Source organism: Oncorhynchus tshawytscha, linkage group LG28 (assembly GCF_018296145.1).
Source record: "Oncorhynchus tshawytscha isolate Ot180627B linkage group LG28, Otsh_v2.0, whole genome shotgun sequence".
Lineage (NCBI taxonomy): Eukaryota > Metazoa > Chordata > Actinopteri > Salmoniformes > Salmonidae > Oncorhynchus > Oncorhynchus tshawytscha.
Genome location: NC_056456.1, coordinates 35,329,052 through 35,351,922, shown reverse-complemented (window position 1 = coordinate 35,351,922; position 22,871 = coordinate 35,329,052). Strand labels below are relative to the sequence as shown.

The window sequence follows — 22,871 nt, the reverse complement described above, 5'->3', positions numbered from 1 at the left end:
CCGCTTGGATTTGGTTTCACTCCTATCACATCTCTTCAAGAGAAATATGTAATTGACAGAAACAACCTCTGGTGGCTAGGTAGCTAAAATTGGCCTTTTCCTAAAAAAAAGAGATAGGATTTATGGAGATAGGGATTTGGACTTGTGGTTTTACTTAATTCTCCATACTGGCCAATGATTATAAAGGCGATTCTGATCCAACCATAAATTCATACACATTGTGGCCCTGGACTGAGAGGATGGATGTTCAGTATGTAGCTTGATGTAGTAGGCTACTGTTAACTAGCTGGCTAATCGCTAACTTTGCCCATGAATCGAAGTTAGGCTAGCGAGCAAGCATTTTAGCCAAGTAGCCTAGGACAACAAAAACTAAAAGCGTGTACAGTATGACAGAGTCATAGAATGTTTCACCAACATGAAAGAGAGGAGGATGGCATTGGCATTTCTCTACATGTAGGGTGAGTCAGCCTAGTGAGTCCTGTGCCTGCTCCCAGAGCCAGGCCTCCTGTGTGTCTCTCCACTCCAGAGATGGCTTCCAGTCCGGAGCCTCCAGAGGCGGCCTCCAGTCCGGAGCCTCCAGAGACGGCCTCCAGTCCGGGGCCCGCAACGAGGGAGCCAAGTCCGGGGCCCGCAACGCGGGTGCCAAGTCCGGGGCCCGCAAAGAGGGTGCCCAGTCCGGGGCCCGCAACGAGGGTGCCCAGTCCGGGGTCGGCGGCGAGGGTCCCCACACCAGAGGTGCCACCAAAGTGGGGGGAGTCAGAGGCGGTGGGGGGTATCAGTTCCGCACCAGAGCCGTCGCCGTAAAGGAAGCCCACCCGGACCCTCCCCTTTAGAGTCAGGTTTTGCGGCTGGAGTCCGCACCTTTGGGGGGGTGGGGTACTGTCACAGCCTAACCATAGAGGTTTGGCCAGGGTGTGACTAGGGTGGGCATTCTAGTTTCTTTATTTCTATGTTTTCTATTTCTTTGTTTCTTTGTGTTTGGCCGGTTGTGGTTCTCAATCAGAGGCAGCTGTCTATCGTTGTCTCTGATTGAGAATCATACTTAGGCAGCCTTTTTCCCACCTGGGTTTGTGGGTAGTTGTTTTCTGTTTTGTGTTTCTGCACCAGACAGGACTGTTTCGTTTTGTTCCACTTTGTTATTTTGTTTCAGTGTTCAGTTTGAATAAATGATCATGAACATGTACCACGCTGCGCCTTGGTCCTCTTCTTCAGACGAGCGTTACATTAGAAATTTTTAAAAAATAAAAAAAATATGGAAATATCACATTTACATAAGTATTCAGAAGCTTTACTCAGTATCACATTTATTTATAAAGCCCTTCGTACATCAGCTGATATCTCAAAGTGCTGTACAGAAACCCAGCCTAAAACCACAAAGAGCAAGCAATGCAGGTGTAGAAGCACAGTGGCTAGGAAAAACTCCCTAGAAAGGCCAAAACCTAGGAAGAAACCTAGAGAGGAACCAGGCTATGAGGGGTGGCCAGTCCTCTTCTGGCTGTGCCGGGTAGAGATTATAACAGAACATGGCCAAGATGGCCAAGCTATTTTCAGGTCTCTCCAGAGATGTTCGATCGGGTTCAAGTCCGGGCTCTGGCTGGGCCACTCAAGGACATTCAGAGATTTGTCCAGAAGCCTTCGCCCCAGTCTGAGGTCCTGAGCACTCTGGAGTAGGTTTTCATCTAGGATCTCTCTGTATTTTGCTCCATTCATCTTTCCCTCGATCCTGACTAGTCTCCCAGTCCCTGCCTCTGAAAATCATCCCCACAGCATGATGCTGCCACCACCATGCTTCACTGTAGTGATGGTGCCAGGTTTCCTCCAGACGTAACGCTTGGCATAAGAAGTCAAGTTACACTTCTACCTGTGTAGGAACACACTGTGTATTAACATGTTATTACTTAGTACTTTGGTAGAGCATGGCGCTTGCAACGGCAGGATTGTGTGGGTTTGATTCCCGCCAGGGTCACCAACACGGAAAATGGATGCACTCTCATCTGTAAGTTGGTTTGAATGCATCTTGCTTCTGCAAAATGGTGTGTTATTTCACTTGTGTAACAACCGAAACCACTAACATGTCAGTCACTAGCAAAGTCAGAAGGGAGTTTGTTTCCTCAAGGTCCATTTGAACAGGTGCCATACTCCCAACGCTAAGACAAACACTAACACACACACTCTCAATTCTGGAATTCTGAGAACAACCCGTCATGAAAGCGATGCGTCAGCCGCATAACTAATGAGTTTGACATATAAATAGGCATCTATAACCCACTGAACATCACTGAAACAGGTTGATCTTCTGAACAAGTGCAGGTAAGTGGGACCCATTAACCCCGGTCTGTCTCTCTCTCTCTGATGCTTTAAGCTCTGCGATTTCACATTGCCTGAAGAATGACGCTGTGCACACTGTAGGTCTGTAGTTGTTAGGCACAATGCATTGCATTCGTAACGTACTTCTGAGATAAAATGTACGTATCTTGACCAGTGTCTAGGATAATTGTTTATACAGTATGTTCTGTTTCCTAAATTGTTTGATATTAATTTACTGTATACTGTATACTTGAAGTCAATTTGCATTGTCCTCCAACGGAGTTGGTGAAAATGTCTCTACTTTTCTGCCTGTGTGTCCGTTCCTACCCAAGACCCAAGATGCAGACTCTACAGGTACTCTCTCTGACTCTGCTGTCTATTCTGGCCGCTAACGCCCAAACTTTACGCCCTGGAAAATGCCCCCAACCTCCCGTCCAAGCTAACTTCGACGCCGCCAGGGTGACTATACTTGTATTACTGTATTTGAAGTTGCTCTTATGCATGTGCAGTAGCATTGTAATTAATTGAGTGATAACATGGAATTGCATGTATTCATGTGTAGTAACAGTGTCATTACTTGCGTGACAATGCATTCCACAGCAGGCTGCTGAGGGGAGAAAAGCTCATAATAATGTCCGGAACGGAGCAAATGGAATGGCATCAAATACATAGAAACCATGGAAACCATGTTTTTGATACCATTCCACCAGTTCTGCTCCAGCCATTACCACGAGCCCGTCCTCCCCAATTAAGGTGCTACCAACCTCCTATGTTGCATTCATAAATTGTTACCTATTCATTTAGTAATTGTTTTGTCATTACATCGTAATGCGTTTGAGCATTTGTGTCATTACACAAGTGGAAGAGAGATTGTTCCTATTTCCACTTTAATAAAAAAAAACACTGAATACAATGTTATTACAGCATTACTACACAGGTATACAGCAACCTGTATCTACTTTAAGTGTGACCAAAGTGTCGCCTTCGATCAAACCACTGGCATGTTGTGAGCTGCAGGTATGGATAACGCCATGACATGTCAAAGTCAGGAGGAGTAGGGTAAAGTTGCCCCAAGATGCTGATCTTGTGTCAGTTTTGCAACCATTCCCAACAAATGGTTAAGTTTAGGATTGGGTCAGGGGAAGCTGATCCTAGATCTGTAACATAGGGGAAACTTAACCCCTGAGCTCTAAGCCATACCGTAGCATCACATTGTCATATAACCTTTGACCTTTGTCTTTGACAACAGTATCTGGGCAAGTGGTACGAGATCAAGAAGCTCCCTGCTGTCTTCCAGAAGGGCGAGTGTACCACAGCTACCTACTCTCTGGAGAGCCCCGGAGTCGTTGGTGTGCTCAACAGGGAGCTGCTGTATGTACATTAAAGAGATCAAGTTAAAAAGTACATTTATTTGTCATTATTTTTTTACATAAAACTGAGACTCAGCGATATGACATTCCCAAGAGCAGCAATGCAGATGTAGATGAGTGCAATGCAAGATGATGCACTCGTAGAGTATCACAGACTACCTGTGCATGTGCACGGGTGCGTTTCCATAGCTACGATGTGATAGCTGCCTGATCTGAAGCCACAGAGAAGTTTTGCCTCGTGCTATTAGTTATTGTTGGAAATCATGCATCGCTGACTTCACCGTTAAAGATTGAGATACAAAATTCAATGTTTGTATCTCAATCCAGGAGAGCAGACTACCTTTTATTAACCCAAGTCTAAGCCTCCTATTCAATCAAGTACATGTAATGGAAAACCGCGCTGTAGGTTTAGTTAAAATGTTAAGGACAGGTGGGATGTGATGTCATTATCCAATGAAAATGTCTGCAGCTTACGTGGTGCTGAGTCGGTTAACAAGGTTAACACCTCAGCTATAGCATAAACATTCCCAGTGAATGTGCAAGTGCTGTTTTCCTTTATCTGCCATTGATTGAGTCGGGACCCATGAGTTAGCAGGCCTCATAAAACGCCATTGTTGAATGTGTTTAACCTCTAACCTCTCTCTCCCTTTTTTTTTCTCTCTCAGTGCTGATAACACTGTCAGTGCTATTACTGGCTATGCTAAGGCCAAGGACCCCTCTGAGCCCGCCAAGCTGGAAGTCACCTTCTTTGAGGGTAAACACACGTCAAGTCTAATATACTTGTCTCAACATTCTCGTGAGGTAGACCTAAATAAGTCCATTTGACTTCTTAAAGAGGTCTGTTTCTGACCCATGTCTAATCTGACCCTGTATGTGGTATGTATAGCGTTATGTAGTGGGCTGTGTCGTGTTAGCGCACAGTTAGGCAAACATATTGACAGGATACACTTCCACACTCCATCCCCTAGGGGGCAGCAGCAACCTTGTCAGATGCAGCGTTTGTTTTTGTCTTTAGTTTGGGGCATTCCTTTTTGTACATATTCATGTTTCATCATCATCTAAACAAATGATAGTGTACTTGGATGACCAAGAGGAGAGACTGGGCTGGCCCTGGACCAAGGTAAGGTTGCTGTTTCCCTGAGCACATGTACATTTAACACCAAGGCACATACACAGATTTGTCACAGAAATGCACACATTCAGGTTACAGACCTTGTAACTAGGCCTAGGACTCCTAGACAGAGCGACTGCAACAATATCCTTAGGCTAGTTATGGGTTTCGTAACAATATTTATATTCATATGGACCTCTGTAGAAAAATGTAAAATTATAATCCATGTGTTTATTTTAATTATTCTCGTAAATAAACTACTAAATGTATTTGAATATGTTTTCCTCTCCTGCAGACTCTCCCCCCGGCAACTACTGGGTTCTGTCCACTGACTACGAGGGCCACTCCGTGGTCTACGGCTGCACCGACATCCTGGGCACCTTCCATGCTGACTTTGCCTGGATCCTGAGCAGAGAGTCCACCCTGTCTGAGGAGAAACTGGAGGAGCTGTACCACGTGTTCACCTCCAATGGCATCGACATCGACGTGATGACCGTCACCAACCAGAGCCCAGAGCTGTGCGCCGACATGCCTCTGTGGGCCTAAGAGACCTGATTCAGTCTACAACATACGAATGATTTGCATTCATAGCATGGCTTGCACATAGACTGCTGTACAATGTCCAATGGTTGATACCTGCATGGTTGTTCTGTGTTTGGTCTGTTTATGTTAACTTATGAGGGAATGCAATAAAATTATACTAGAAACATTTATCTGGTGTGAATGTGTACTTTTTCTGACTAGTATTTATAATGATATAATGATGTATAAAGTGGAAGCTTTTGTCACATTCAGCAAGCAAATGTATGATTTCAAAAAGAGAGGAACCAGTCCAATGATGCAACAAAGGCATAAAAAAAACATTCTCTGTCACCTTATATGACAATATTGCTACCATATGCATTCCATATATCATCTACTGTATCTTGCCTATGCTGCTCTGTACCATCACTCATTCATATATCCTTATGTACATATTCTTTATCCCCTTACACTGTGTATAAGACAGTAGTTTTTTTTGGAATTGTTAGTTAGATTACTTGCTTTTTATTACTGCATTGTCGGAACTAGAAGCACAAGCATTTCGCTACACTCGCATTAACATCTGCTAACCATGTGTATGTGACAAATAAAATTTGATTTGATTTGATATTGTCTCACAAGTAAATAGGTATTTAGAGTGGAGTGTCCTACTGTGAATTCACATGCTCAGTACAGTATATATATATATTTTTCTAAACTGATTTTCTGTGAAGCACTAGATGGCACTATGACCGTGGCGGAATTCAGACTCTGTACCCTTCTCCCTGACGCCTGCACATGCTCCCACCATTATCGGTTGTCCTGTCATACTTGGTTACACGACTAACACGTGTGGGGGCCTTTTTTGTACTGTTATCATAGTACAAGTTAAGTAAATATATTATTTATATGTATTTATCACAAAGATCCAGATTTTCTATTACAGTAATATAATTAAATATTAGGGGCAATATGTTATGTACAGTAATAGTACTAGTTAAGTACTGTGATGTGTCCAAACGATGCCTGTTACTTCAGGGTTCGGCTCCTAAATATAAAAGTGATTGCTTGTGCTGTATTTATTCTGTTGAAAAATTGTTTTTTTTAAAAACATCTAATAATTACAGTGAAATTTGAATGCATTATTGTTTACCTCTTGAAGCATTATAGAGGCTTAGCTCTGTTATTGGACAGCCCTGTCGTGAGCCTTTATCTCATGCTGTCCAGTCTCTGGGAACAAACCATGGAATTTATAGCTAGAGCTCTTTATAAGGCTAAACCCACTTCACAGTGACTACATAATACAGGGTGCAAACAAGCCGAACAGAAATCCCAGCTTACACCAGGGAGATTCTTAAATTAGCGGGTTTAGCTAAGTATCTTAATACTTTGTTTACTTAATTCCTAAGTCTTTTATTAGTGAGTTCCTCTTCTTTTTTGGGGATGAAGTGAGCATTCTCCTCACAATATGGTTGTCTGGTTTGACAGCCCCTCCCCCCAGGCAGACAGAAAGAAACCATTCACAAACGGTTATCTTTCTGGTTCAACAGCCTCATGTGGAGCCTTCTCAGGGTCCAGGCCACTCTTTTTATATTTTCAAAGTACTGCCACAAAAGGCAAAGCAAACATAATTAAAATACATGTGAGGATCACTCTGGCCTGCACTCCTATAGATGTGGTAAAGAGAGATGTTGAGATGTTGAGACAATGATGTGATCTTACTGTCAATTAATTAACAGGTGACATCAATAAGGGATCATAGCTTTCAGCTGGATTCACCTGGTCAGTGTATGTCATGGAAATTCCAGGTGTTCCTAATGTTTAGTACACTCAGTGTATGCACTCTGCCCATTAGAATTTCTGCAAATTAGACTTTTTGGGGGAACAGATTTTTTTGATAAAATGCTGCTACTCTTCCTTCCTATATGATTTGATGACACTACATAAAGGCCTGTTTTTTTGTCAAGAAAATTTGCACAATGATAGGTCACTCCAAGGTCACTCCGATTGACCAAATGTGGCTATGGCGTGCTTGGCCCCCGCAATTGCTGCTTGCAGCTATATATTTTTTATAACCGATATTCCTAGAGGGGGCTCTGCATCGTTCGTGGAGGACGACATGTTTACTGTTTCCTTGTTATCCTTGTATTCCTGTTCAAGAAAATTTGGAATTTTGGAATGTTCAACATTTCAAATCCATGGAAAATTCTTCAGTCAACTGACAGTTGATACAAGTCTCTGGAGGTTTCACAAACTGTTTTTCAACTTGAGGTAAGCAAGCAAAGCATTTCATGTATAATGTATTTAAGTTCAGAATAATATTTCTTCGAAGGATCCTTTTCTGTGTTTGCAAACAATTCCAGCACGAGGGTGATGAGCGCAAGTTGGTGGCAGAACAAGGGTGAGTTCTTATAGAACGCCAGCAAAAAAAGCCTCTATTTACATGTTGCACGTTACTTTTGGATTAGAATTGGATTTTAAGTCTCGTATGAATGTCCTGCTTAATATAAAGTTTGTGTCTTCATCGCAAATCAACTGTATTATACTTTTTAAAAAACACTTCAACTTCAACCAGTAAAATTGCTCAGAGGTGAGATGACGTCAGTGTGTCGTGTACTGGAAAAGGGTCTACATGAAGAAATGTATATTATGTATATTATTTGATATTATGAATACTTTTTAGCTAGCTAGCTAACAACTGTCATAAGCTCGCTACGTTAGCAAGTAATGTTATGCCTGCAGTTGCAAAAAAATTTTTTAAATGCGTGATGGTACATTGTTTCAGTTATCTACGAAGTCCATGGGCAAGTTTCCAGTATTATTAGTTGCATGTACGGGATCACATGGTACACAGCGTCCAATGAAATGCTAACTTCCTTCTCGATCTTCCTTACTTCTCAACAATGTTAAAATCTCAACATCAACGATAGCTCAGCCCCATCACCACCTTCATCTTAAGACATTTTGAGACAAAGTTGATCTACTTTTGCTAAAGAAACAGTTGAGACTGCAATTCTGGTCTTGTGTGTCTGTCTGTCAGTCTGTCTGTCTGTGTGTGTGTTTTTTGTGTCTGTCTGTGTATGTGTTTGTGTCTGTCTGTGTGTGTGTGTGTGTGTGTGTGTGTGTGTGTGTGTGTGTGTGTGTGTGTGTGTGTGTGTGTGTGTGTGTGTGTGTGTGTTTGTCTGTGTGATTTTGTGTCAGTCTATGTGTGTCTGTGTGATTTTGTGTGTGTGTGTGTGTGTGTGTGTGTGTGTGTGTGCGTGCGTGCGTGCACAGTGATTGGAGGGTGCTAGTATGACAAACATGGCAACAGCGTAACGATCCTGAGTACACTTAACCCTGCGGGAGCCTCATGCTCACACCTAAACTGGATAGAGAGAGCGAGAGACTGTCCACCACTGTCCCCCATGCAATAACACCCTTAGTTAGCAGAAACACCCTACCCCCCACAATACTGCACACCTAGCTGTAGACTAATCCTACTTTATCCCTCCAGGATAAAAAAAAAAGCATAATTCGAGGAACTGCACCAAGGGCCTCTGCTGTAAGCGGCTGGTGAGCACAAACTGTCAGATTAAGACGTCTGAGAGGATGATCCTGGTCACACATTTAGCAGGATTTTATTTCCTACCAAATGACCAGCTTGGATATTTGGCCAGTGTCCCTGTATGGAACTACAGAGAGTCTTAATAAACAAACCCAGACACCTCATCAAAACAAAAAAAACAAAAAAAACATGGTTGTTCTTCCCACATAACACTGTTCACAAGGCCAACCTTCCCTGTACTGTTAGTGGCCACCGAGGGGTAGTGGTTACCACCGAGTGGTAAAGGCCTCCCCTTTTTCTGCCATCGGAAAAAGGGAGCTAAAGCATTTAGGTGTCTTAACCACGGCCTAAAGTGCTAACAAGGGCTTAGTGAGGTAAATGTTGAAAGAGGTTTAGCCTCCCAACGCTTAATGCAGGACTCTCCTGGGAGTAATTACTGTGAAGCGCCTGGTCCGGCCGGTGCGTAGTTGGATGAGGAGATCACCCCAATGTCAGGAAATAGGGGAGGGGGGGGTGCTTAACTCGGGAGATAAAGCCAGGCTAATAGAGTTGAGGCAAAGCGGTATTTAAAGTTTTTTTTTTTGGTTAAGGCCGTTAGTTAGCCGTTAGCTGCTGACACAGGACAGGGGTGTGGCTGATTGGCTGGTCACCACTTATCAGAGGTGTCAAGCTAGGCTGCTATACCAAGGCCCTGAGGAATCCATTAGCATCATATTCTGTGAACTCCTGACCTGAAGATACAGTGTAGCTTTAAGGTGTTTTATTTTGTTTAACTTCTCGTTCTGTCTACTCTGTTGGGACAAGTCAGTCACAAGCTGTTCTCATTGGCAGGAACTTGAAGGTGAGTCAAATTAACTTACCTCTGTACTCTCCCCCTCACTCTCTCTCTCTGTTACTCCTCAACCTTCTTCCCCCTATTCCCACTCTCTCATTCATTCTTCATTCTGTGCGTTTCAAAAGCTGAACACTAAAATAAGATGTTATTAAATTGAATAATGCAAAGAGCACAGATCTGTAAAAAAAAAAAAAAAATACAGTGGAACTCCTTAGAATTTGCTGAAGGTTCATTTTAAAAAGTTATTTGACGATTTCCGTTTAGTAAACTTCACAATTTATGTGAAGCACATGATGGAAATGTGAGCTGCAGTATTTGGAACATATTTTGGATGATGTGATTTCCTATCTCATTTAAATATTATGTTTATTTTGCTCACTCCCATTGGTTCATCTACACTGAACAAATTGCATATAAATTGCAGTTATATATATAATTACCGTTATATATACATATATGTATTCTATCTACGTATACTCTACATATTTTAAATTGTATGTATTCACCAAATACACACTGTGAAATGCATTTTACAGTAGTTGCAATCAATCAATTTGTATTCACAAAAGTTGTTCCTTAAAGGGATTAGTTCAGTGATTTATTCAAATTCGGGGTTGAAAAAAGAAGCTAATTTTAGCATTTGTTGACTATGTTTAGTCTAACTATGGAGAACTCCCTCCCCAAAAAGTGTGGATTGCAGTCACTCCTTGTCTATAGACAGGGTTGGGAATGTTACTCATGTCATCTTATTCATTAAAGGCTAAACTGATCCTAGTTCAGCACCAGGGTTGGGTAGGTTTCTCATCTTATTCATTAGGATCTTAAAGGCTAAACTGATCCTAGTTCAGCACCAGGGTTGAGTAGGTTTCTCATCTTATTCATTATGATGTTAAAGGCTAAACTGATCCTAGTTCAGCACCAGGGTTGAGTAGGTTTCTCATCTTATTCATTATGATGTTAAAGGCTAAACTGATCCTAGTTCAGCACCAGGGTTGAGTAGGTTTCTCATCTTATTCATTAGGATCTTAAAGGCTAAACTGATCCTAGTTCAGCACCAGGGTTGGATAGGTTACTTTCTAAATGTAATCCGTTTCAGTTACCTGTCTAAAATGATAATCAGTAACATAACTTTTGGATTAGCCAAACTCAGCAACCTAATCTTTTTACTTTCATTTACTTTTTGGATTACTTTCCTCGTTAGAACAAGACAAAAAAGGATCTATCAAACGCATTTGGTGTGTCATCATAGTGGCCTTTGATTGGTGGTCATCATTTGGTGTGTCATCATAGTGGTCTCTGATTGGTGGTCATAATTTGGTGTGTCATCATAGTGGTCTCTGATTGGTGGTCATCATTTGGTGTGTCATCATAGTGGTCTCTGACTTGTGATCAGACTCGCTTAGGTAGGAACAAACTTAAGCTTGCGTCTTTTTTTCAATGCTGATTGTCATTGAGAAAATGGAAAGGTGTCATAATGTTTTTTTTTCTCTCCCTCAAACATCATTTCTGAATTTAAAAGTAATCAGAGAACTAATCCAATTTTTTTTCAAAAGTGTTTGTAATCTGATTACAATATTTTTGTTTGTAGCGTAACTGATTAGTAACAGTTTTTTTTTGTAACTAGATAACATGTCATTCTTTACTCCCCAACCCGGTCTATAGTCTACTTTCAGGGTAAGGAAATAAATATAAAAATATGTAAAATACTGTAGATGAACTATCCCTTTAACTTTTTGTCTGTTGAGTTATTTTATTTTATTTATGTAAAATATTTAGGTAATGATGCCGTGAACTATGCAGTTGTAGGTAGCACGGACAGTTAAAAACAAACATATATATATATATATTTACATTTTTTTTTAAACTTTACCTCTCAAACCTGGTCTGTACTCACATGTGCTCATCTAATTAAATCATCTAATTAAAATATCAACCTCATCGATATCTAAACCTCGGGTTCATTCAAACATGCTAACAACGTGTTGATGGTCTCAGCAAAAATATGTCTAGCATTTGTTTGTCACTTAAGTGGATTATAACGTTCCAGACGATGCTTCTGTCTTGTCTGATATGACCTCCCCAAATGCAAGGCTTCATGTAAGTCGTCAGCAATTTTCCTTTAATTCATTCTTGTAATGAGATTAGCCCGGGCAGCCGCAAATCCAGGCACCCGGAGCTCTAGTCTTAGATACAGGCTTCCACTTGTTACATGCAGGCCAAAACTCCAGTTGCTGTGTGCAAACATGTCAGATCAAATGTGGAAACTCCTACATCTCACTGTTCGAAAACCTCAAGTTTTTAAGGTTTTTAAAAATGTACATGTTTATCCAAATGAATGGTATTACTTTAGTGGCTTGATTTCAAATGTACCATAGAATCAGCTACAGTAGGAGCTTAGTTAGTAAGTCAGTTAGTGAGGATTGATTAACTGGGTGTCATTAGTCTAATGTTTAGGACTCCATCTAAAGGTCATCTATTACATTTTGGAGGTGAAGATAATAGTTCAATATTTGAGTTAACTATCCCTTCAAAATACGCAATGTGGTCATTTGATTGACTTTAGTATATTCCGTAACACTTTACTTGACACCCAGCATCATAACATGTTATGACACATATATTTACACCTGTTGTGACATATATTGTGTTATTTTATGGCTGGTTATGAGACCTACATAAGACTGTCAAAACCCCCACAAAACCTACCACACAAGGCAAAACATGCCATTACACCATAGCCTACGTGTCAACAGTATGTTTATGTTTTATCATTTTTGAGAGAAACAACCCATGTTAAATTATCGTTGTAATTGCGCACACATTGATATCAGACATACATCCACCGTAGTGCTCTGTTGCTGATGACTGGGATGAATGCAGGAGCAGATTTCAGGAGCAGGACAAGACACCCTCTTTTTGACTCATGACTGATATATATATATTTTACCTTTATTTAACTACGCAAGTCAGTTAAGGACAAATTCTTATAAGGCCCTTACTTGATAGGCCTATCTGGCTTGTACAGTGGGGCAAAAAAGTATTTAGTCAGCCACCAATTGTGCAAGTTCTCCCACTTAAAAAGATGAGAGAGGCCTGTAATTTTCATCATAGGTACACTTCAACTGTTCAAACAGGTGCCATTAATACAGGTAACGAGTGGAGGACAGAGGAGCCTCTGAAAGAAGAAGTTACAGGTCTGTCAGAGCCAGAAATCTTGGTTGTTTGTAGGTGACCAAATACATATTTTCCACCATAATTTGCAAATAAATTCAATAAAAATCCTACAATGTGATTTGCTGGATTTTTTTCTTCTCATTTTGTCTGACAAGGTTGAAGTGTACCTATGATGAAAATTACAGGCCTCTCTCATCTTTTTAAGTGGGAGAACTTGCACAATTGGTGCCTGACTAAATCCTTTTTTGCCCCTTTGTATGATTATGATGGTCATAATTCTTATAAGGGCCTGTACTTGATAGGCCTATCTGGCTTATATGATTATGATGGTCATATAGGGTATTTTCTTAGTCTAAGTAAAGTGACACAGGATGGTCATAATGCTTCATGACAATGTCATAAGGTGAATTTCTACAAGTTATTTAAAATATGATTAATTACAACATACAATAAAGGATTTATGAAACAAACTTTCAAATGAAAGGAAACTTCTAGGCAGGGAAAAAAAAATAAAAAAAAATATGAGTTTAGACACTCTTGTTTAGGTGCCATAGCCAGCCATAAAATAACACAATATATGTCACAACAGGTGTAAATATATGGGTCATGACAGGTTATGACCATATTTTGACAAGTTAAGTCAGTTGTTATGACATATTATGACATGGTTATGACACGTTAAGTCAGTTGTTATGATATATTATGACGTGGTTATGACACGTTAAGTCAGTTGTTATGATATATTATGACGTGGTTATGACACGTTAAGTCAGTTGTTATGACATATTATGACGTGGTTATGACACGTTAAGTCAGTTGTTATGACATATTATGACGTGGTTATGACACGTTAAGTCAGTTGTTATGACATATTATGACGTGGTTATGGCACGTTAAGTCAGTTGTTATGACATATTATGACGTGGTTATGGCACGTTAAGTCAGTTGTTATGACATATTATGACGTGGTTATGGCACGTTAAGTCAGTTGTTATGACATATTATGACGTGGTTATGACACGTTAAGTCAGTTGTTATGACATGTTATGACGTGGTTATGGCCGTGTCCTAACGTGTTTTGACACTGGGTGTCAAGTGAAGTGTTACCATTTATTCACTGTACATTGTGTGGAGAAGGAGCCTATTCAACCCATCGAAAAAAATATGACTAATAAATATTACTGAATCGAATGATACGCTCATTTAACAGACCGTTTCATACAAAGCGACTTACAGCACCCTCAACAGACAGTAATAACGACATATACTCACTATGTGACCCATGTTGGAATCAAACCCACTACACTGGTGTCTCTGCTGCCACCAAACTCTAACAAACTGAGCCATTTTGTATTGGTATTGGTATTGTATAAGGATCCCCATTAGCCACTGCAAAAGCATCAGCTACTCTTCCTGGGGTCCACATGAACATGACATCATACATAGTACGGAACATTATTAGTCAAGCACTGAAATGGATCATTTCAAAACGCTACATATCAGTACACACAATATCTAGGTCTAATACGTGGTGCAGTGCCATTTCAAAACGCTACATATCAGTACACACAATATCTAGGTCTAATACGTGGTGCAGTGCCATTTCAAAACGCTACATATCAGTACACACAATATCTAGGTCTAATACGTGGTGCAGTGCCATTTCAAAACAAGATATATAAAATGGCTGTGTCTCTTCACAGCCCACTTTGTGCAGTTAGTTGTTCTTTTATCTGATTTTTGAAACTGGTTTTATCACTAGCTTGAGTTACCTGTGGTGGCAGAGAGTTCCATGTAGTAATGAGTTTCCCAGCCTCTGTTCTGGACCTGGGGACTGTGAAGAGACCTCTGGTTGCATGTCTATTGTTGTACAGATGCGTGTCCGAACTGTGTGCTAACTGCTTGAACAAACAGTTCGTTACCTTCAACACATTAATACCTCGCATAAAGACCAATAGTGATACAGTCAATGTCTCCTCAACTTTGAGAGAGGAGAGACTGACATGCATGGTACTGACACTTTCCCTCCGTGTACATCTAAGTGCAATACGTGCTGCTTTGTTCTGGACCAACTGATTGGCTGATTCTGGACCAACTAACAGGCTGATTGGTCGGCTGTTTGAACCATTTCAAGGGTGCTCTGCTATTCTTGGGTAGCGGAATGACCTTTGCCCCCCTCCACATCTGAGGGCACACATCATCTTCTAGGCTTAAATTGTATTCCGCTACCAACCTCAGCAATGTATCATCCAGGTTGTCGGTAGCAGGTCCTTATTTATAGATAGCAACAATTGTTTCACCTCTTCCACACCCACTTTGTAGAACTCAAAACTACAGTGCTTGACTTTCATTATTTGGTCCATTGTGCATGAAATATGAAGGCTCAGAATTTGTTGTTTGATCAACAAATATTTTTCACATCTTTAACATTGGAGTCATTGTAAAAAAAAAAAACTCTTGTATATAATATTAATTATAATCGTTTAAACACAATTTTAGGTCCAGTCTTTGGAACATTGTTTTTTCTAGTTAAAGGCTTTAATGATCGCTACATCTGATGGGTGTGGATACTGCTCTAGAGCAGATTTCTGTAACGTTAGTAAAGATGTGATCAATACACGTGGATGATTGAGTTCCTGTTCTGTTTGTAAACACCCTGGTGGGTTGACTGAACCGGAACCAGATTACAACAGGCGTTTTACTGAATTCTACAGTAGTTGTTCTGCTGTATGGCAAGTCCTAGTGTGTGCTGCAATAGGGGCCAGGCCTCTCTGGCTTCCCTCGGACTCTTCTTGGTTCAAGTTCATACAAGCCCTACTCTTCCTGTAAAAGATTAATTACTGAGTACAAGCTGTTTTTCCAGCTGAGCGCTATACCTCAAAGACTAGTGTCCCCTCTTCTGACTGGTAGTTCAGTGATAATAGTAGGGATAGGCTTGAATGTACAGTAGTCTGTTGTTTTCGTAGCGTTGGTTTGGTCACTAACCGGGTGAGTTTTCATTTATTTATTACACGCATAGACATACTTATACTCATAGACATACTCACTTTACCGCTACCTACGTGTACAAATTACCTCGACTAACCGGTACCCCCGCACATTGACTCGGTACCGGTACCCCCTGTATATAGCCTCGTTATTGTTATTGTTACTTTTTTAAAACTTTAGTTTATTTAGTAAATATTTTCTTAACTCTACTTTCTTATAAATGCATTGTTGGGTTAAGGGCTTGTAAGTAAGCATTTCACTGTAATGTCTACTACACCTGTTGTATTCGGCATTTCATGGTAAGGTCTACTACACCTGTTGTATTCGGCTCATGTGACAAATAAAATGTGATTTAATTTATACTGACATTCACACAGGCAAAATGACACTATGATGCAATAGATTTTTCCTTACACTCACATTATGGAGACATTTTACACGCAAACTCTTAGTACACAATATACTGTACTCAACACAGATCCCCCCCCACCCCAAAAAAACACTTATGTAAATTTACATTCAGGCTATCCTGAGGAGGACAGATAAAACCTTGAGCCGTCCATGTATTAATCCACTATGGTGTGTATGTCATCTTTTTAAATGTTCTCTCTTCTTACCTCTATCCGTCCCTTTTGTATATTTGCTGAGTTTAATAGATGAAAGATAAAAGGTTGTGTGGAGAGTGACATTGGTAGCAGGGACCAGGGTGACCATGCTTGCGTGTGGCGCCACATATTTCCCCATAAACCAATTTCCCTCCACCAGATTTATCCCCCAAGGTGTTTTCAGGACATCTCAAGGGGCTGATGGAGGCTAATAAGATTATCACTCAAGGTGTATTGTCTGGTGTGCTTACAGGCAAGGTTTGCTGAGGTAAAACTCCTAAACGCCCGGATTACCTCCAACACATCCCTTTAAAGTGCTGTATAGTCAGGATTTAGCTAATCGGATAGTGGGGGGAAGGAGGGCCAGGTTGGAAGACACACGGGTCAGCAGATGTTCTCGAGGCCTGGCAGACTAGATGGGACTAACAGGAGGATTAGATGGGTCTGTGAGGGAACTTTAGGGGACTGTGGGGTAGTACGGTACACCACTGACTGGGGATAAAGGCTGCTAACGGTTAGGGATAGGCTGGATCTTATGGGGGGGATTATTTAGGCAAGTATATATTGTCAGGGGTGTGTTGTCATAGGTTACCCCATAGGTGTATCTAGACACACACACACCATAAAGGAGAGATACCCAGTCATTTCAGTAACGCCATGACCACAGTTATTTCAGAGCCACCTCTGACATAGTATTTTCCTGTAGTATGTGTTAAAAATGGATATAAATGGATATAAATCTACAGCCCATACTGGTCCTGGATTAAAGCACTGTCCGTTCAGTGTTATATTTATTCATTAGATGCTAATCAGAGGTGTCTAAGTCAATCAGGTGTAATGACAAGCTGCAATGGTGTGTGTGTGTGTGAATCTAGAGTCTAGACAGTATTCCTCAATCCTCAATATAGCTTTGGTTGCTCCACCGAAACTTAATTGTCAACTTTTGACAACAGTTTATTTTTTTTATATCTCAATGTCATCAGTCTTGTCTCTCTCTCTCTCTCTCTCTCCCTTAAAGACCATTGATGAAAACATGCTTAGCAACGATTAGCAATCCTCACATGTCTATTAAGTGTACTAGTTATGGTAGTATTGTAACGTAAGGGTTTGTTGATGGACAGTACACACGTGATCACTGACGAGTAGTAGCCTAATCTTTTCTGAGTCCTGAGGACTTATGTTGCATCCCTCTTGGGCTATAACTTAGTTAATTGGGCTAACACGGTCTTGAGTCACACCAACCACCCATGTTTGATATTCGTCTGTTCAGTTACATCAGCACACAGTAACTGTGTGCCATCATTTTAATCATAGAGGGCCTTTCAATGTATAGGTCATGGTTGCCTCCTAGTGGTGAAATATGAAAATGACAAGCAATTTAAAGAAGGTTGCTAAAAGGGGACTTAACTAAGACTAATTAACACTAATCTGCTCAACACCACTTTACCTTTTTTTATACTGGGCAAGTGCGGTCTTTCCTGGACCAGGTATATGTAAGCAAGGTTCCTTCCTTCTTAAAGGACCAATTAGATTAAAACAAGTACTTGAAAACAGACTAAATCACTGTTAGCTAACCATCTGAGGGACCAATCAGCAATATCCCAGGGACCAATGCTGATCCACGGGCCACAGGTTGACAAACACTGGTCTTAAATACTAATCTCCTCATCTCGGTTCCACAGAGAGGCAGTTTCCTAGAGCTCAGAGGTCAGGCCATGACCCCGAGGGAGCAGCTGAGAAAGATGTCAGCGATGGGGGAGCAGGGGGCTCTGGATGAGAAACACTGGTACCGCCTGGTCAATGGCATGTCTGCTGGAGGTAAGGCTGATCCACCTGGCTTGAATCTGCATGTCTCTCCGTTAGCCTGCTGAGTTAAAGTCCTAGGTATTAGCTCGTTCATCCTTGCCTAGAAAATTCCCTCAACCTAACCAAGAGCATTCATACTCTTCCATACCTTAGAACCAGGAGCTTTTCACTGACCTAGGTAATTACTGGGGCCCAGAACTTTACCTGATCAGGTCACATAGTCAGTGGAAACTTTGGGCCCTAGTTCTGTATCGACTTCTAAATGGCGTGACACATCCACCATCGAAGGCTAGGTATTTCAGAAGGTTAGGTATTTCACTAGTCCTGCATGTTGGAGCTCGAAGCCTAAGATTTTCACTGTACCCTGCAATCACACCTGCAACCCTGTACATGTGACTATTAAACACTCTGAATCTGAATCGTGTTGCGCTGTGTTTCGTCGCAGAGCTACGTCAGCGGCAGGAGATGATGATGAGAAACCAGATGACCATGACTCCTCAGATCCTGGCCCAGGGACAGCAGAGGCTACAGGGGGTGCCCACCCAGTTTGAGCCCCGCTTCATGGAAAGAGAGCTAGCTCCTCCCTCTGAGATGGTATCTTCTGAGGTCAGGCAGATGCACATGGGGGGTCACCTCGGTCCGCCCATGCCCCCACACCCTGGTATACCTGGCAGGGGCTTCCCTGGAGCTGGCTATAGCTTCATGCCCTCAGAGCCCATGGAGACAGTTGCCCGGCGACAGGAGCTCATCCACAAGCAGAACATCGCCAGGTACGGTCTGACATTGATCTGCAGCTGCATGTTACAGGACATGTCAAAGTACACGTCATGGACTCTAGGGCTTTCATAGCCCTCCCTTTTACGGGCCCCTTCAACTTAATACCAAGAGCGTCTGTTACGTCTGATTGGTGTATTGTTACGTCTGATTGGTGTATTGTTACGTTAGTTGGTGTATTGTTACGTCTGATTGGTGTATTGTTACGTCTGATTGGTGTATTGTTACATCTGATTGGTATATTGTTACATCTGATTGGTGTGTATTGTTACATCTGATTGGTGTATTGTTACGTTAGTTGGTGTATTGTTACGTTAGTTGGTGTATTGTTACGTCTGATTGGTGTGTTACATCTGATTGGTGTATTGTTATGTCTGATTGGTATATTGTTACATCTGATTGGGGTGTATTGTTACATCTGATTGGTGTATTGTTACGTTAGTTGGTGTATTGTTACGTTAGTTGGTGTATTGTTACGTCTGATTGGTGTGTTACATCTGATTGGTGTATTGTTACGTCTGATTTGTGTGTATTGTTACATCTGATTGGTGTATTGTTACGTCTGATTGGTGTGTATTGTTACATCTGATTGGTGTATTGTTACGTTAGTTGGTGTATTGTTACGTCTGATTGGTGTGTTACGTCTGATTGGTATATTGTTACGTCTGATTGGTGTGTATTGTTACATCTGATTGGTGTATTGTTACGTTAGCTGGTGTATTGTTACGTCTGATTGGTGTGTTACGTCTGATTGGTGTATTGTTACGTCTGATTGGTGTATTGTTACATCTGATTGGTGTATTGTTACGTCTGATTGGTGTATTGTTACATCTGATTGGTGTATTGTTACATCTGATTGGTGTATTGTTACGTCTGATTGGTGTGTTGTTACGTCTGATTGGTGTATTGTTACATCTGATTGGTTTATTGTTATGTCTGATTGGTGTGTTGTCACGTCTGATTGGTGTTTTACGTCTGATTGGTGTATTGTCACGTCTGATTGGTGTATTGTTACGTCTGATTGGTATATTGTTACGTCTGATTGGTTTGTATTGGTTGTTTTTTCAGGATGGAGATGAATGCCATCCTCCATCAGAAGGAGATGGAGAACGCGCATCAGAAGGGTCTGATGGGTATGGAGGCGCCCATGATGTACCAGTCCAATGCCATGGCGTTCCGAGGGCGCCAACGCCTCCCAGACGGCCACGACGTCTTCGTCCACCGCACCACCCTGGAGGAAATGCAGGCCAACAGCCTCCTGATGTCCTCCAGCCCCTATCCACCAATCAGCACGCTGCAGAGGGAGAGGAGCCGCAGGGTCGGTCGCAGGGCAACTAATCACAAGAGCACAGAGAGCCACGCGTCGGGCCCGAAGGGCCAATCGGAAGACAAGAGCGTGGAGCAGAGTCCCGGCGGTGCCTCGGGAGAGGAGAAAGAGGCGGAGGGGAAAATGGACATGGGAGGGGAGGCGGCCAGCAAACAACATCAAACCAAAATGGACGCACAGCTCTCGGCGGGCAGCAGGAAGAGCTACAAGGAGGAGGAGCAGGGCCTGCGCAAGGCCTGCATAAACAGTCAAGATGGCTGCCCTGACGTTACCAACTGCAACAGTGGCACCAGCGACAAAGACATGCCTGGCCAATGCTCTGCGTTCCAGTATCCCTCCACCAGTGGGCCTATCCCAGGCATGCCTTACATGTTCCCTCATGGTGGGTCTACTTTCTACAGTCTTATTTTGATCAAAACTCTCAGGGGTTTGTGCTGCTGTCTTTGATTTCATTTGTATCATTTATTTGACCAAGGGATAGATGTGAGCCGTGTGTGTGTTGTTTTGATCAGGGCACCCCAATCTCTTTCTCAACGGAGAAGATATGTCCTCTATCCAAGACCTCAGGAAGTGGACAGTGGACGACGTGTACAACTTCATCAACAACATACCCAGCTGCTCTGAATATGCTCAGGTTGGTGTCTTTTCCTGGTCATCATCAAAACAGTAAAGTGACTTCCTGCTTACAAAAATCAATTACAACAGAATTCAAATCTGCCAGGACTGTCACCGTTGTTTCTTAACAGTTTGCACCCTCCCCCGAGACAGTCCCACTTTGCAGGTTTGAATTGATTTTTGTAAACAGAAAGTTGCCTCGCTGTATATAGTGTCATACTGCTGCACCTGCCTTTTAAAGGATGTTCTTCTAACTGGTTAAACGTTCCTGTATCCCTCCTCCTCATATTACCTGATTATTCCCTGCAGACGTTCAAGGACCACGTGATAGATGGGGAAACGCTGCCGCTCCTGACAGAAGACCATCTACTGGACACCATGGGACTGAAGCTGGGCCCTGCACTCAAGATACGATCACAGGTAGACAAACCATCAAACAAATTCGGACAGCAGACCAAAAGATTTTCAAGTGCTGTCTATTTAATTTTCAATGGATTAAATATTTTGCAAACCATTTTCGGGGAACAAAAAGTATTGATGCACATTGTTTCAGCACATTGTTTATTACAATACCTTTTGGCATCTCTATCTCTGTCCCACCCAGGTGTCTCGACGGCTAGGCAGCATGTTTTATATGATGAACCTGCCGCTCGCCGCCGCCACCGCCCTGCAGGCCGCCCCTGAGAAGGCAGGAGGAGGCCGATCATCAGAGATTAGCTCCCCTGTTAACTGTAACAGTGTGGAGATGATGGGCAGCCCGTGCAACAGAGACCCAGAGGGCCTGAAACCAACCGACTCCCTCCCAGAGATTGACAACCCCTCTCCCCCTTCGGCCAGCAGTGGAACTGCCTGAGGCATCAGTGTGTGGGAGAAGAGTCGTCAGCCAGTTGTTCAGATCCAAGTCGACCACTAGCCCCTACCACATACATATAGACACATACCCTCTAAGGACTTCATGTAGATGTTTAAGCATGGGATGGGTATAAGTGATATAGTAACAGCTGCATCTTGCCCTCTGATTGGCTAGATGGAATAGTTGCTGTGTTGGATACACCTGTCCAACCTTCAGAAGTGCACAGCGAGTAGGAAATAGGGTTCAATTAGGAATTCAGCAAGCGTTTCAGCCCAAAGAGCTGCTTTTAAGCTGCTAACCATTTCCGTCAGGCAATGGTGTTCAGTTTTCTAGTGTGTGCCCTGCAGTGTTTAAACTGCTAGGTGTATGATGGCATTTTTGTATGTATTTAGTTACAGTTTAAATGTTTGGTACTGTTTTTCCACCATGTTTCAGATTCAAGATGGAGGCATTAAACCCCAAGCCGTTAGAAATATAAATGGCTTGATGAAGAATGGGAAGAACACTGAATATACACATGACCTCTGTGTTTGGGGGGAAAATAAACTGTATTATGTAAATATTAATGCATTTATTGTGTTTTGTAGCATAATGCTTTCCAATGAATATGTGTGATATTATCAGTTTTAATGAATATAAATGATTGATTTTAACGTCACAATGTAGCCTATCAAATCACAGTTTTTTTTATAAGTTTTCTATGTTTTCTGGTTCAGTTTTGAAACATTTTTAATGTAGCAATGTACACTGAACATCAATCATATAAATAATGTATATGTCGATAGCTACACTTTATCTGAAATTGTACAGTTGGCACTCATCCAGTTTATCTACATTCAGGGGCGGACTGGGACCAGAAATCGGCCCTAGCATTTCTAAAACACAGGCCTATTTTTTTCCTTGAGGCCCCCCCGATTATTAGTCAGATAATGATCAAGTTTGGGCACTTTTTTTTATCAGCCCATCTGCCATTTCCCGAAATGCCAGAGGGCCAGTCCGTCAACCTGTGTACATTAGAATGAACACCCTTGACCCAT

At 41.9% G+C, this 22,871-nt stretch overlaps 2 protein-coding genes across 3 annotated transcripts; both read left to right on the top strand.

Annotated features, from left to right (window-relative positions):
- The first annotated feature begins 2,200 nt into the window (after nt 1-2,200).
- apoda.2 (apolipoprotein Da, duplicate 2) lies at nt 2,201-5,499 on the top strand. Its single transcript, XM_024392059.2, has 5 exons — nt 2,201-2,310; nt 2,640-2,766; nt 3,557-3,678; nt 4,343-4,431; nt 5,084-5,499. The coding sequence occupies exons 2-5, from the start codon at nt 2,647-2,649 to the stop codon at nt 5,332-5,334; spliced, it is 582 nt and encodes a 193-aa protein (XP_024247827.1). The 5' UTR covers nt 2,201-2,310; nt 2,640-2,646; the 3' UTR covers nt 5,335-5,499.
- A 3,744-nt stretch (nt 5,500-9,243) lies between these two features.
- Nucleotides 9,244-22,396, top strand: samd7 (sterile alpha motif domain containing 7). Of its 2 annotated transcripts, none has more exons than XM_024392057.2 (7): nt 9,244-9,698; nt 18,142-18,277; nt 18,711-19,035; nt 20,108-20,748; nt 20,879-21,000; nt 21,291-21,401; nt 21,586-22,396. In XM_024392057.2, exons 2-7 carry the CDS (start codon nt 18,175-18,177, stop codon nt 21,832-21,834), a joined length of 1,551 nt encoding a protein of 516 aa, XP_024247825.1. In that variant the 5' UTR covers nt 9,244-9,698; nt 18,142-18,174; the 3' UTR covers nt 21,835-22,396. The 2 variants fall into 2 exon arrangements, with proteins under 2 accessions (XP_024247825.1, XP_024247826.1); XM_024392058.2 differs by lacking the exon at nt 9,244-9,698 and adding an exon at nt 15,738-15,854.
- The last annotated feature ends 475 nt before the right edge of the window (nt 22,397-22,871 follow it).

What these genes read in the sequence shown, in the direction of transcription:
- samd7 (XM_024392057.2), top strand. Translation starts at nt 18,175, where the DNA reads ATGACCCCGAGGGAGCAGCTGAGAAAGATGTCAGCGATGGGGGAGCAG. An exon ending in CACAAGCAGAACATCGCCAG is followed by an intron (nt 19,036 to 20,107) that starts GTACGGTCTGAC and finishes TTGTTTTTTCAG; the next exon opens with GATGGAGATGAATGCCATCC. An exon ending in CACTCAAGATACGATCACAG is followed by an intron (nt 21,402 to 21,585) that starts GTAGACAAACCA and finishes TGTCCCACCCAG; the next exon opens with GTGTCTCGACGGCTAGGCAG.
- apoda.2 (XM_024392059.2), top strand. Translation starts at nt 2,647, where the DNA reads ATGCAGACTCTACAGGTACTCTCTCTGACTCTGCTGTCTATTCTGGCC. An exon ending in GTGCTCAACAGGGAGCTGCT is followed by an intron (nt 3,679 to 4,342) that starts GTATGTACATTA and finishes TTTCTCTCTCAG; the next exon opens with TGCTGATAACACTGTCAGTG. An exon ending in GGAAGTCACCTTCTTTGAGG is followed by an intron (nt 4,432 to 5,083) that starts GTAAACACACGT and finishes CCTCTCCTGCAG; the next exon opens with ACTCTCCCCCCGGCAACTAC.